General features: G+C 38.3%; 1 protein-coding gene across 3 annotated transcripts in view; it reads right to left on the bottom strand.

Moving 5' to 3' along the window:
* The window catches only part of UBAC2 (UBA domain containing 2), a 172517-nt gene that overhangs the window by 132057 nt on the left and 25325 nt on the right, over positions 1-15135 (bottom strand). Inside the window, exons 2-4 of one of the 3 annotated variants that reach the window (XM_008073705.2) lie at positions 9184-9311; positions 4265-4384; positions 3649-3758 (exon numbers count right to left, since the gene is read on the bottom strand). In XM_008073705.2, the coding sequence (XP_008071896.1) occupies positions 3649-3758; positions 4265-4384; positions 9184-9311 (358 nt within the window). The remainder of the gene's footprint in view (positions 1-3648; positions 3759-4264; positions 4385-9183; positions 9312-15135) is intronic. The other 2 variants (XM_021706803.1, XM_008073706.2) reach the window with 2 other exon arrangements.

Below are 15135 nucleotides of genomic sequence, written 5' to 3'. Positions count from 1 at the left end.
CCACAAGTAAATACTAACCATTAAATATGTACATAAATAAATAATACAGAAGGACAGATATGTGACAGGCCTGAGTCACCAGAAGTGCCTATATATATGGCTTTTAATAATTGAGCTATCTTTACTTTTAAAACTTAATGGTTATATTTTCTGAACTTAAAGAACAGTCATAAGATCCATCCTATGTCAAATATAATATCTATGCAAAACGCTAGAAAAAAAGATGAACGGGTTTATGGTTCCACGAGCTTCCCGTACAGTCTGACTGGAGCTACACGGTAGTCAAGGTTAGCCCTTCAGCAATACTGAATGTAAAGCAATGAGTACAAAGTAAAGCCTGTTTCTCCCTCAAAGAGCTAGCAGGTGGCACAGAAGGCACAGACAAAGATGACAATGCAATGTAGTAAATATGAATAGGGATATTAGTAAATTTGTTGTAATACACATAAAGGGCAATTAATCCTGCCAAAGGGCATGAGGAAGCAGATAGAAAGTCAAGGAGGTATGAGAATACAAATGATCAGAAAGCCAATGGGCGAGTGGCTTGAGAGGCTAGATGGTGGTCAAGGAGGGTTTTGAAAAAAGAGCTGGAAACAGAGGTGCACATCTGTGATCCCAGCTATTCAGGAGGCTGAGGAGGGAGAATCACTCAAGCCCAGGAATTTGAGGTCAACCTGGGCAACATAGTGAGACCTTCTGTCTTAAAAAAATTTTTTTTAAATAAATAAATGAAGAGAAAGAAAAAAGTCATTACATGGAGGAGTTGTATGCCTCCTGGTAGGAGCTTAGCTTAAGTGAGCTTATTTAATTCTCTCCACTGTAGAGTAGTACCCACACTGGTATCTAAGGGTCATCTACAATTTGAGCTCAGGAAGTGAAACTTGAGAAAAGTAGCCTGTTCAATATTTCACATAATTAGTAAGTGGCAGAAGTGGAAGCTCAAATCTGGTTTGTCTGGTGCAAAGGCCATGCCATTCCCACTATTCCAGGCTGCCTTGATGATACCTTGGAGGACTCTGATCTTTATTCTGATGGAAGTGAGAATGTAAAGGTTTTTAAAAGGAGAACTGGTACGGTCAAGCCTGTATTTGAGAAAGATACCTTCTGAAAGCATTGTATGCCATGCTTTGAAACTGATCGGGAGACCAGTTAGAGAATTACTGTAAAAAACTAGGCAAGAGAAGATCGGAGTTTAGACTGGTGTGATAATGACAGTAGACACAGAGAAGAGGGATGATTGAATGAGTTTAGGACTTCGAATTAATAAGGCTCAGTACCCTAACCCATTGATGAGAAAAAGGAACGATTTCCAGTTTGGATGACTGAGTAGATTGAAATGCTATTAATTAAACTAAGAGGGAGGAAAGGAAGAGGGTAGGGAGACAGGAGACCAGAAGAGATGAAGGCTTCTGAACAAGGGTTGTTTCTTTGAGTCTAGAAATCATTAGGAAATAAGACTTTAGAAAGAGGAGAGTACTATGGATTGGAAATGGAGGGCTAGGAGACAAACACCAGATGTTCACTGTAGCAGAAGTCATGAGGGTGGACAAGATCGCCCCCAAAAAACACTGGGAATAAGCTTGAGAAAAGAGCTGCACATAATAAGGTCAAGAGGACCAGGACAGAGTAGTATGCTGTGTCTCAGGAAAGCATGAAACAAAGGGAGGTTGAAAGCATTTCATGTGTCACTGAAAGATTAACTAGGAGGACTAGTGGCTTTAGAAATCAGGTGGTTACTGGTGACCTCTGTAAGAGAGGTTTCAGCGGTGAGGTTAAAAAAAGAGAAAGAGAGTAAGTGAAGAACTATAGAGAGTGCAGATAAATCTGGCACTGATGGGAAAGAAAAAGATAACATGTTACGTGAAAAACACTTAAAGCTGTAAAGCACACTGATGAAAAGAGAGAACAGTTTCCTCTTCTTGAGTTTTTGATGCTTTGCTACTATCAATAAAAGATATGTTTACAAAATGAGGTTTACTTGTTGAAGTAACAATTTATGTTCCAAGAAGTCTATGCTTGGGAAAGTGTCAAGATGTTACCAAGTCACACTACATATCATAATGTTTTGTAATCTGAAAAGGATGAGAGATATATTGTCATTCAGGAGATGCCTGAATTAATAATCTTTATATTGTCATTCCAAGGGGATACTGTAACTTTTTAATTTATTGAGGTTTGTAACTCTTGCTACAAACTGAGATTTAAACAAGAAAATGCCTTTCCTCTCTTAAGAGTAAATAAATGTTCCCACCAACTTCAATATTAAATCTTTTTATGTACTACTGAATAGGATTCCATAATGAAATAAATGAATATAAAGATTCTACTGTCATTCAACTCTATGTGCAACAGGAAAAAGAAATGTCATCAGACAAGGAGACAGTGTAAATAAGAATTAAAGTTATATTACTATCTATTCCCAAAATTTATTCTAAAACATACATGACACATATACGTTCCATAACTAAGCAGGTCTTACAGAGAACCAAGAAGAACTAACCTGATGAGGAATGTCTCAGGGAAACCTGATAATTTAGCAATGCTGCTCCTTTTCTGAATCAACATGGAATCAGTCCTAACAACTACAGAATTTTCCACAATAGCAGAATAGTCAACTTAAACTTCTCAGTCTAATTACAATTACCACCCGTGGAATGCAACCAAAACTGCACAATAATTATGACACAGAACTTTATCTATCTCCATTCAAATATTACAACAGCTGAAGGTCAACATTCATGGATATTCATACCAACTATAATTCAGTAAATTCCACAAAGAGTAGCTATATTGTAAATATTAATAATGAAAGTATAAAAGCTATTAGAACACTAATTATATTTTTAAAACAGGTATCCAAAGTGAATTTGAATCAAGATACATGCAATAGCCTAACAGTGCTCAAAAACACATATTCAAAATTCAAACAAGACTGAAGTTAGTATGCACAGATTTCTAAATATCCAGTATCTTATTTCATACTATCTCATCTCCCAAATATAATCTCACATACTTAATTCAGAGATGCTTTGAGGTCATTCATATGTGCTAACATCTCTGCTCCTATTACTAGCTATTTCATATACAAACACAGCTTTTTTTTTTTTTTAAGAAAAGCAACACAATATGAAAGCATTTGTGAGGCTGAGTGAGGTTGGCCATTTTAGATTGTCTACAATTATCACCTATACACTGACTTTGTTTTATGTTTGGTGAAAGTAGATCAACATATTAGCTAAAAAAAAAAAAAAATCACTCTTCAGAAGCTTAACTTCAGACAAATTCATTTTGTTTCCTAATCTAATTAAATTTTGTACTTTTGTATTTAATTAGTTCATAAAATTAGAAAGACAAATTTCAATATAAAACATACAAATGAATTCTATCTTCAGGACCAGATTAGGAAATTCACTTTAAATTCTCTAAAACATGGAATTTCAAAGCTAAAAGAAAAAAATTAATGTAAAACTGATTCTGTTTCAAGAACATAATGAAAATGCAGGCATACAGCAAATTTTTTTACATATAAAATCAATTTTACTCTATTTAAAAGTTTAAATTATTCTTTTACTGATTTTCATATATAAATAACACATTAAATTAGATTTAAGTGGTTCTAAGTTAAGTCCATTTTTAAGAGCTACTTACAATCCAGAAGGCAAATTACTGGCTGCAGTGACACCAAATGAGTACTGCACAGCTTCAACGAGGACCAAGTCAAACAAGGCTGACAAAACCCAGGAGCCCAGCAAAAAGGACTGAAAAATTAAAAAAGAAATAATAGAGAAGAGTCTCCTAAAAATAAACTAATATTAATTCAGTTAGAACCAGGCGTGTGTGTGTGCGCGTGCGTGCGCGCGCATATATTTGAGAAGCTGTTTGTTTTTATTAAAACAGGCTTTTCTAAATTGAGAAGTAAAACCATGTGGTTCAAATGTGTTAATTTCCATTATTTCTAAGTATGATGAATAAATGATAAAAACCAGTAAGCAAAACAAGTGATTATAATTTTATTAAAGTCAAAGTCCTAATTAAAATTTTTATGACCTCTTCATACCCAATACTATTATCATTATCACTATTATTATGCTAGTGTCTTAAATTGTAAAATATGATTTGCTTAATGTCCATGCCTCAAATCAGATACAGGATCATGTAATTAAAAAGATAATCATAAATAATAACACCAAGTTTAACAGAATAAAACCTATTTAACAAAATTTTTTCTATAACCTTAGTAAAGGCAAAATACATAAAAACTTACTGCAAATTTTCTGCTTCCATATCTTCTTTCAAATATCCTAAAATTATAAATAAGCAGACTGCTGCAGAAAGTATCTTTCACATCAAGGCAAATTATTCTTCCACATATCAACCTCCAAACCTAGATGGAGATTTTAAAAAGCACAAAAAATAAGAGTAAGATTTGTTCTGGTCTCTTCCTTAGCAAATATATGTTGACTTTACACTGCCTTTTTATATACTCTAATTTAAGCAAAATCATAATGCATACACAAAAGGAAAACTCAATATGTGCTTTCTCTAAGAAATGAGCTCAACTATCTCATACTAAAAATTCCTTTCAACAATAGCACAAAGAATACTTGAAATTTTTTTGCTTATTATAAAAAAACTCAAGATAAGATTACAGAAAACTGCCCATAAAAAACATATTAGGACTGTGTTTAGTAAGATTTAAAAATTACATATGTAAACTGGAAAAAAAGGTTAACAAATGTTGAGATAACAGAAAACTGCCCATAAAAAACATGTTAGGACTGTGTTTAGTAAGATTTAAAAATTACATATGTAAACTGGAATCAAAGGTTAACAAATGTTCATTTTTATGCTACTGAATAAAAGTTGTAACTGGGGCCAGGTGCGGTGGCTCAAGCCTGTAACCCCAGCACTTTGGGAGGTCAAGGTAAGGGGATTACCTGAGTCCACAGGTTCAAGACCAGTCTGGGCAAACTGGTGAGACCTCATCTCTATAATAAATCAAAAAAATTAGCTGGACGTGGTAGCACACGCCTGTAGTTCCAGCTACTTGGAAGGCTGAGGCGGAAGGATTGCCTGAGCCCAGTGGGTCAACGCTGGGGTGGCCGTGAGCTTGTCACTGCACTCCAGCCTGGGCAACAGAGTGAGACTCCAACTCAAAAACAATGAAAATATTTTTTTAAAGTTGTAACAGAAAAACAATTTAGGTGTAAACCTAAAAATATACATTTCTGAGCTTAATTTTAAATGGTCAACCTGCTTCAAAGCAAGTATGTAAAAGGTAATTTATTTTAACTGCTGCTTGAATATGACTAGGTTTGAAATTTTAGTTTATTTAAATCATTATTTCACCCAATTTCTGACTGGGAAAACACATAATCAAAAAAAGAGAAAAGAGCTACTCAGAGGCCTATTTGGGTCTTCTTAAACATTTTTCAGATTTTTAAAGGTAATCCCAATAACATTTGCAAAACATTCTTATCGTGTTCCCCTTCACAATTACCTTATGAGATAGGGTAAACAAATATTAATTCTATCTTTTTTGTGTGTTTTTATTGTGGTAAAATAAACACAAGATAAAATTTATTATTTTAACTATTAAGTGTACAATTCAGTGATATTAAGAATACTCATGGCCGGGCACGGTGGCTCAAGCCTGTAATCTCAGCACTTTGGGAAGTTCAGGTGAGCGGATTGCCTGAGCTCACAAGTTCGAGAACGTCCTGGGCAACTTGGCAAGACCTCATCTCTACAATAAATCAAAAAAGTAGCCAGGAGTGGTAGTGTGTGACTGTAGCTCCAGCTACTTGGAAGGTTGAGGCAGAAGGATCGCCAGAGCCTAGCAGGTTGATGTGGGGGTGGCCGAGAGTGTGCCACCGTACTCTAGCTTGGATGACGGAGTGAGGTTACAACTCAAAAAAAAAAAAAAAAAAAGAATACTCACAATGTTGTACTATCACCAACACTATTCATTTCCATCATCCTAGGCAGAAACTCTGTACCTGTTAAACACTATCTCCCTATTAGCTCTTTCTCTTAGTCCCTGGTAAATACTATTATTCTACTTTATGCCTCCATAAATTTGCTTATACCTAATATATTATATAAGTGGAATTATACAATACTTATCCTTTTTTTAGCCAGACACAATGGCCCTTGACTGTAATCCCAGCACTTTGGGAGGCGGAGGCAAGAGGATCACCTAAGCCCAGAGTTCAAGACCAGGCCTGGGCAACTTGTTGAGATCTCATCTCTATAATAAATCAAAAAATTAGGCAGGCATGGTGGCACACCTGGTAACCTGTAGTTCCAGCTACCTGGAAGGCTGAGGCAGAAGGATTGCCTGAGTCCAGCAGGTCAAGGCTGCTGTGGCTGTGAATATGCCACTACCTTCCAGTCTGGGCAACAGAGAAAGACTCTGATTAAAAAAATTTAAAAAAAATTACCCTTTTGAGTATGGCTTATTTCATTTTACCTAGTGTTTTCAAGGTTGTATGTATCAATCTCACTCTCTTTTATGGTTGAATAACATTCCATGGTATGTATAGACCACATTTTGTTTATCCATTTATCTGTTCAGAGACATTTGGGTTTCTACCTTTTGACTATTGTGAATAATTCTGCGGGAAACACTGGTAATATTAACCCTATCTTAAGATCAGAGAAAAGAGGTGCAGAGAAGTATTTTGTTGTCTAAAGTCATACAACCTGTGCTCTTGCCAATAGAAATAAAAAGAATGCAAATGAAAACATTGACTGTACCAACTGTCAAAACAATGCACATTTGTCTCTACTCCAAGCAAGACACCAAGCAGTCTTTATCATGAGTATACTCGAAAACAATGAGGGCCACTAGTCTTCAGGGATGGCCACCAGAGCTATTTCACCTGCCAACCTACCTGACCTGGGAGGTTGCCTGCAAGCCTATGTTGAGGTATAGCAGGGTTCCAGGAGAAACGGCACCATGGTCAGTTAGCAATGACCATCATGGTCACACAGGTGTCCCACAGGTGGCATCTCCAACCGAATCTCTTTTCTCTCTCAGAAATTCCCTGACTTTGTACCAGAGTCACAATGAAACTTCAGCTGTAAATACCACCATAAACATGATAAAGGAGACTGTATACATGAGAGCATCCAGGGAAATCTAGTCCTTTAAAAATATGTCAACTGCCACCTCCATAGAACAGCAGAATCAGAAACCATGAGAGATAGCCCAAGTTCTGTATCCCCATATTTATTATTATTTGAAAATACTCTACTCAGGGCCAAGCCCTGAGAGCCACTAGGAAAATCTGGGAATTAAGGAAATTAAGACCTTACAATTACTAAAATGTAAAAAATTGTATTTATAGAACCTCTGTTTTTAGTTTTTGCTTCTTCAATTAATGGCAAACAGAACTAGTAGCTACAGTTATAAATAATTTATGTGTAGCAACTATATGCTCCAGGACACAAAAACTTGGGATGGTGAAATAAGAATAAACGACTGTATATTATTATAAAGGTGAATGTCCCTTAAAGATCAAGCACTTGCTTGTATTCAACAACGCACTGCCCCTGCATTCCAACCTGAGAAAAACTGAACTTATGGCCTTAACTGCCAAAATGTGGAGATTCAGAACCTACGAGAAAGCCCTTCATCAACTTCCCTTCCTGGACTCACCTAATCAAAGCTTGCACTGGCCTCAAAAATATACTTCCTATACCATACCCCTTGGGGTCTGAAGTTCATAGCTCTTCCTGAAGTAAAATGCCCTGATCTCTCTTTATTGCTAATTAAATCATACCTTTGTGCAGACACAACTGAAAACTCACATCCCTAGGGCTCTTCAGAGCTACTTTCCCATTACTGGTCCCTGCTTTCTTTATCACTTCCTGAGGATGTACTGTACACAACATCCTACAGTACTGTGTTCTCACATATGTGTGTGTTTAGATTTCCCAAGGCGGAACTAAAACTCCTGGTCATGTAGTAGCTCCTACAAACACACACACTGGGAGCCTCTGAGGAGGTTCTAACAGAAAGGAGTGACCACTTACATTCCTGGACAGACAGGTCACCACCTTTAAAGCATAGATATCCACAGAGTGGGCTCAACCAGACAAACCAAGTTAACTCCGGAAATTAGGAAGACACCAACACAGGCCAGAGGGCCCTCACATTCCCTTACAGCAGTGGCTCTTGAGGCTGGCCATATACTAGAATCCCCTGGAGATTGTTTTTAAAATTATGTCAATGTCCTGGGCCCACCACCAGACTCTTGACTCAGTTAGTCTAGGGTGAAGTCTTGAATTTATTTGTCTCTAGGCCTATATCTATACTTACTTATAGATACAGGTAGATTTCTAAAGCTTTTCCAGGTGATTCTACAGAGTAGCCAGAATTGAGAAAAACTGCATCATAGCAACTGAAATAATAAAGAAGCTATACTGAAGTCTGACAGAAAGTAGAAATATGGATACGTAATTGAAAGGCCTTCATAGGGACTCAGTGAAGCCAATCTGAGCAATGGTATTGATTATATCACTATAAAGAAAAAATGTCAGTATTCAAGAAACGGATTATTATGCTTAAGATGAGCTAATCAAGCATTTAGCAGAGACAGAGTAGCTGATCATACAATAGAATTTACACTAACACTGCAATTCACAGACAAGAACCAGCACAAGCATTTTCAACAAGATCAGTCCAGAAACCTTTGAAGTCACAGAGTTCTGCTCATTCGCATAACAAAAATGCAAGAAAAATTTCCTACTTGGTTTAACCACCACTATAAATATAATCATAAATCCACAATCTGTTACAGTTGAAAGAGCTTAGATCCTCTATAAAATATCCAAACTGAGACAGTGTCTTAGCAAAGCTAAGTATACATACTGAGCAGAAAAAATATTTAATATTGTTTTAACTCTCCTGAAGTTATAAATTGCATCACCATGAATAAAAACTGAAACTGAAAACAGAAGTGTCTGATAAGGAAATACTACAATTGCTTCATTACCATTTGCTTTGCCGAAAAACCAATAAATACAACTAGAAATTTTATTTATTAATGGAACATTAATAATAAATAGTATCTTATAAATGTAGGGGCTTTGAAAAACTAACAGCAGGAGAAAAAGGCAATCTGGAAAGAATAAACTGCCTTCTTTTCCCCCAGAGGTCAACGAAGCAGAGCTCACCTGGAAGTCGTTCTTGACTGCTTGGAGGTCATACACAAAGAACTTCTGGCAGTGAGGCAGGAGGAGGGCCAGCAAAAGGGACAGGGCGCTGGGGACCAGCAAAAGACTCTTCGACAGAGGTGCCTTGTCTGGAAGGAAAAGGGAAGCCACTTTCAGAATGACTGTTTCTAAGACTGAAAAACCCACATGGGTGAAAAGCAAGAGAGTTCACTCCTTTTCCATTAGAATGAAGACAAAGTCCAGAAACTCTGAAATTTAGTTCTAACTAACATATTTTCAAAAAACCCACCTGCAGAAGTAAGTGATCTAAGGACACTGGAAAACAAGTGGAATTCGCTGGCTGGGCCTTCATTGCCTTTTCCTCTCTTAATATCATTATTTTCTCCCTTTTACATAAACTTTACACTTAAATAAAAGTGTGGCTTTAACTTCCATTTATGATCCTTGAGTGAATTAAGACTTACACTGGGGCTTACATCATGGTAATTTTGATAATTCTATCATTACTTTTCTGTTAGCTGACATTCTGTGTTTGCTTTCTTTTTGTTTGGGTCTCACTCTACACTTGTGGATTTTTACTTATTAAATATGCTACACTTGGTTGAATTCTTTTTTGTTTTTTTAATGTTTGAACTCTCCCAAGGAAAGCCCTTAACCTGCTCCTGTGACCCTCCACCCCTGCCCCATCCACCCTTTGGTCTTAGAGCACTTCCTTGCTTTTAGGTCCACCTGTGCTCTTCCTGCCCCAGACCTAGAATTTCTCCAAGGAGCCCTATGAGGGAATGTTAGGGAAGGGTCTTTAGAAGCCAAACCTGGTCATTAGATGTGCTCAGTGTAATTTTGAGTGTCACTGCTTCTAGTTCTTTTGATAGAGCTAGAAAAAAACATTTTTGAAATCATTATGACTCACTATGATTATTTTCGACTCAAATTTAATAATTTAATACTACTGAAGCTTTTCTTTTCTTTTGAATTGAAGTCTCACTCCATCGCCCAGGCTGGAGTGCAGTGGCACACTCACAGCCATCCCAGTATCGGCCTGCTGAGCTCCAGTGATCCTTCCATCTCAGCCTTCCAAACAGTTGAAACTATAGGCATGTACCACCACATCCAGTTAATTTTTTGATATATTGTAGAGACAAGTTGCCCAGGCTGGTCTCGAACCTCTAGGCTCAGGCAATGTTCTCACCTCGACCTCCCAAAGTGCTGGGATTATAAGCTTGTGTCACTGTACCTGGCCCTACTGAAGCGTTTCTTAAGCTCTTTGTACTTTTGTCCTTTCTCTCTTATATATTAATATCTGCCCGTTTGCTTTATTCCAGATTATATATAAAATAATTTTAACATTACAATCAATCGACTGCTTATTAAGTCTCCTGGGGATAGTTTAAGATATCTCTGAAGGTGGATTTTTTTGGTCCTTAGAATACGTATATATCCAATAAGAATGGACAATGGTCTTATGTTCAAAAGCTACTTGAAATAATTCTTTTTTTTTTTTTGAGTTGGAGTCTCACTCTGTCACCCAGACTGGAGTGCAGTAGCTGCTCCCAGCCACCACAGCCTCAACCTGTTGGACTCTGGCGATCCTTCCACCTCAGCCTTCCAAGTAGCTGGAACTACAGGCATGCACTATCACCCTCGGCTAATTTTTTGATTTATTGTAGAGATGAGGTCTCGCCTGCCCAGGTGGGTCTCGAACCCACGGGCTCAGGCAATCCACTCACCTCGGCCTCCCAAAGGTGCGGGATTACAGGCTGAGCCACTGAGCCCGGCTGAAATAATTCTTTCCTCTATATGGCTATGATACACAGATCTGTTTATTTCTGTTTTCTTTTTTCCCTTTTTAAATTTAATTCTTAAATATGTAAAATATTTACATTGTTCAAAAACTAAAATGATGAAGAACTATACTTTCACTTCCATTCCTTATCCTCTCTACCCCCTTCCCCCACCCCACTCCCATAGATATACATTTTATTAGTTGCTAGTTTATCTCCCCATTTTAATTTTGAAAAAAGGAACACAAATGTTAGCATATATAAATATACATTTAGATACAGTACAAAAATACATATATGGGCAGCTCCTCATTTCCACAGTTTCCATGCATGCAGACTTCAGTTACCACAACTTAGTATATTAAATGAACAACTGAATAAACAAACTTCGCTGCTAGTTCTTCAATATATACATCACTATGTCAAAAAATATGTGCATTATGACCAGTGACCAATCATGCACTACTTTCAAAGTTGGTCAGGGACTGGTCACTGGGCAGTTGGGCACTAGGCACTATTTCATTCATGCACAGACAGCAAAGCATGTAGTTGTGTTGTCTTTTTGTCTCCCAGTGATAAATCTCCATGACATTTTACAGAAACAGATCATCAAAAGAGGAATCAGTCAATTAAGATGAAAGTGCAGCAAAGAAACAAAAAAAAGTAAGAATACTGGAAGTGAAATCTGAATCAAATGCAATGGAGTTATGGAGAAATAGTGAAACACAGGAATGTTGACACTGCTACCGTTGAAGAGACACTAGATGTGCAGCCAGAGAAACTCAGTGAAGGCAAACTTATCCACAGAATGAGGAAAGTGGTTGTAGTAGGCGGAATACTGGCCCTCACCAAAGATGTCCATGTCCTAATCCCCTGATTAGGGGGGGAGTTACGGTTACAGATGGAATGGAGGTTGCTAATCAGATGTCCTTGAGAAAGGAAGATGATTCAGAATAAGCAGATGTGATCACAAGGGTCCTTTTAAAAATCACAAAGGTCCTTTCAAATGAAAACGGAGACAGCAGAGTGAGTTTCAGAGCAATACCATATAAGAAAGAGTCCACAGGTCATCGTTGGCTTTGAAGATGGAACTGGGCTATGAGCCAAGAAAGGCAAGCAGTCCAAAAAGTGCAAAAATGCAAGGACACAGATCCCTCTCAGAGACTTCAGAGAAAACACAGCCCCATGGATACCATGATTTATTCCATTTTGAGATACACTTGAACTTCTGGTTTCCAGAACTGGAAGATAATAAATTTGTGTTGTTTTAAACCATCAAAGTTTGTGATAATTTGTTATAGCAGCAATAGGAGAATAAAACAGTGATTGTGATGTCCCAGAGGAAGTGATACTGACAAAAATCTACATATTAAGGAAATTCTCAGATATTTCATGACACTGAAAGCAGAAAGCATGAAACATTGGAAACTCAGCTAAACAGAAAAATGTACGACAATTCATAAGGTATAAAAAAGATACTCCTCCTCATAACACAAGTTATATGACAAGAAGGAAAACACTGTTCAAACTACTCTTGATAAATTTTTTACAAATAAATAAAACACTTAAATTCTCACTGTCTCTAACGTTTTTAACAAATTACAGTGTGCTAAATGTTTTACTGCTTTTTATTTTCCTATACATTTATAAAAGAATCGTTAGAGTTTAAATAACAAAATATTATTCAAAAAAGATTTTTGAAGGTCACAGAACAACCCAAATTTTCTCCACTGATTACTAAAATAGCTTTACCTGGCTTCAGTCCGCACAGTCATTTTTATGGTTCTGAAATACCTTGCAAAGCAAAGACTGCCTGTTTGTATGTGTGCATGTACTATTTCTTTTCTAAAACTATGCTACAATGTTGTCACTTTTTTTGTGACTTCCAAGCTCAAATGACAAGTCCCTGACCCTGGTTCTCCAGGCCTCCACATTCTGGGCCTCCAGCATGAGCTCCCGTTACTCTGTCCCCAGGAACTTGTGCAACCAAACTGCACAGCTCATCACCTCCTGAACATGTTGGATTCTGTTTCAGTGATTTTGGAAAAAATGTTCCAGACTTAAAATCCCAAATATCATCAATGCCTTCCTTAATAGCACAGATACCCCCTTATCTAAATCTTATAGAGCCTTCAAATGACAGCTCAGTTTCCATTTTCCTGCATCAGCCTGAGTGAACCATATCAGCCTCCCAGACGTTTCTCCCACTCTGCACCATGGCACACACTACTATAAGGAGTCTGGGTTCTCCACAGTTTTGCTTTCCTAGCTGCCTTAAAGATTCCTGAAGGGAGGCCACATGCCTTACTGTTCTCTACATCCACCATAAAGACTCACACAGAACCTTGCACGGATGAAATGTTCAGATCAACAGGCAAGATCACAGAAAAGTACCACTGAGGGGGCATTCTCAGATTCTGTGAGGTGCACTTTCAATGTATTCATAAAAAATTCCCTGGGGGCGATTTTACCAGTTACAGTTGACACTGCGGTTATTGTAGTTGTTTAGGCATCTAAAAATAGCCCAACTATTTCCTCTCTGGTAAGGTCCTGCAAGCATCTAAACAGGAGTTGTCAGGAAGGCAGCTGCACCCTCTCTTCAGGACCAAAATGCAGACAAGGCTCCATGGAAACTAAGACCTAAAGGAGCTTCCCATTGCCCAGTACCTCCAAAGCAGGGGAGAGCACCATAGTTATGAGCTTACCCAACCCTAAATTCCACCTGAAGCAAGCTAAGCCTCGGTCTTCCTCACCTGTAAGATGGGGATGAGAACCCACCTCCAAAGTGTTATGAAAAAAAATGAAACGAAGTCTGAATATAGGAAGACTGCGCCTCCCACCGGCACCATCGATGCTGGAAGCCCAGGAGAGGGGCTTCCAGCATCGAAGGCGAGCTCCTTCATTACTCTGACAGGACCGAACATGGAACAGGAGTGAGGAGGGTACACCTTGACGGGGCAGCTCAGACCATGTTTGCCATTCCACCTGTCCTCGTGATACAGGGCCCGTCACTTCTGCCTCTTCCTTGACAGCTCTTGAGCAACTCTGCAAACTGGCAAGTCACACAGCTGATTCTGTGGGAATTTATCATCTCAAATCTCAAGCTGACAGTCACTGGCCAGCAAGTCCACTGCTCTTCTCAAGGACGTCCGCTCTTGCTCATCTCACACCTTTCCTCCTCTCTCCTCAAACCTCCCCACCTCAGCTCCCAACTTGGTTTACATGGCACCGAAGGAATAAATAAATATTTTGCATTAGTATTCTCATTCTATAAATATTAATAACCACCTAATATACGAGGAGGGGGCCCCAAACCCTGAAATTTATTTATAAAAAGCTGTGTTTTTATTCTTACATGTTTAAACTTCCGTCACCTTCAAAGTACTCTCGGTTTGATGCAATACACCTTTTGGGACGCTTTTTCATTACTCAAAACAGTTTTTGAATTAGTCAGTTTTGATGCCTTTTAGTGCTTCTGCTGTTTTCTGTTTCACCTCTTCCACACTGACAAAACATTTCTCTTTGAGGACTTTTTCAGCCGGGAAAACAATAAAAAGTCATTTGGGATGAGATCAGGTGAATAGGGAGGGTGGGGCATAAGGGTCACGCTGTTTTCAGTCAAAAACTGCTGAACACTCAGCGCAGTGTGGGCAGTTGCACGCATAAATCACTCAGCATGAAATGGGCAAATGAGCTGAAAGAATCTTTAAAAAAAATTCAGTGAAGCTGAATGCAGCCTCTCACAACAACACTAGCTGGTACAGTGATGCCGATGGGTTCCTAGAACACTTACCTGGGGGGAAAGCCGGTACTACAAGGGGCCCGCCCTCTAAACACTAATCCTTGTACAGCATGCATTTTTCTAGGCCCTGGGATACAGCAAGGAGGCACAAAGTCCCCACCCTTGTGGTGTTTCTAGTCTAGACCAAAACAAGGCCACTATACATTATATCAGACAGAAATAAATGCTACAGAAAAATGAAGCAGAGTAAATCAAGTGGTGGCTGTGCCGTCCTCCATGTATTTCCCACCTCTTCCCTGACACGTGGTAGGACCTAAGTTAGGTATGACAACGTGACTTGCTTTGGCCAAGTAAGTGAAAAATGTCACTTCCAGGCAGATCCTTTCAGAACCAATGAATTATTCTTGCCCTTTTCATATGCCAATGGGC

Source organism: Carlito syrichta, unplaced genomic scaffold (genome assembly GCF_000164805.1).
Source record: "Carlito syrichta isolate Samal-C Ts95f unplaced genomic scaffold, Tarsius_syrichta-2.0.1 Scaffold316024, whole genome shotgun sequence".
Taxonomy (NCBI): domain Eukaryota; kingdom Metazoa; phylum Chordata; class Mammalia; order Primates; family Tarsiidae; genus Carlito; species Carlito syrichta.
This window is presented reverse-complemented; position numbering and strand designations above follow the sequence as displayed.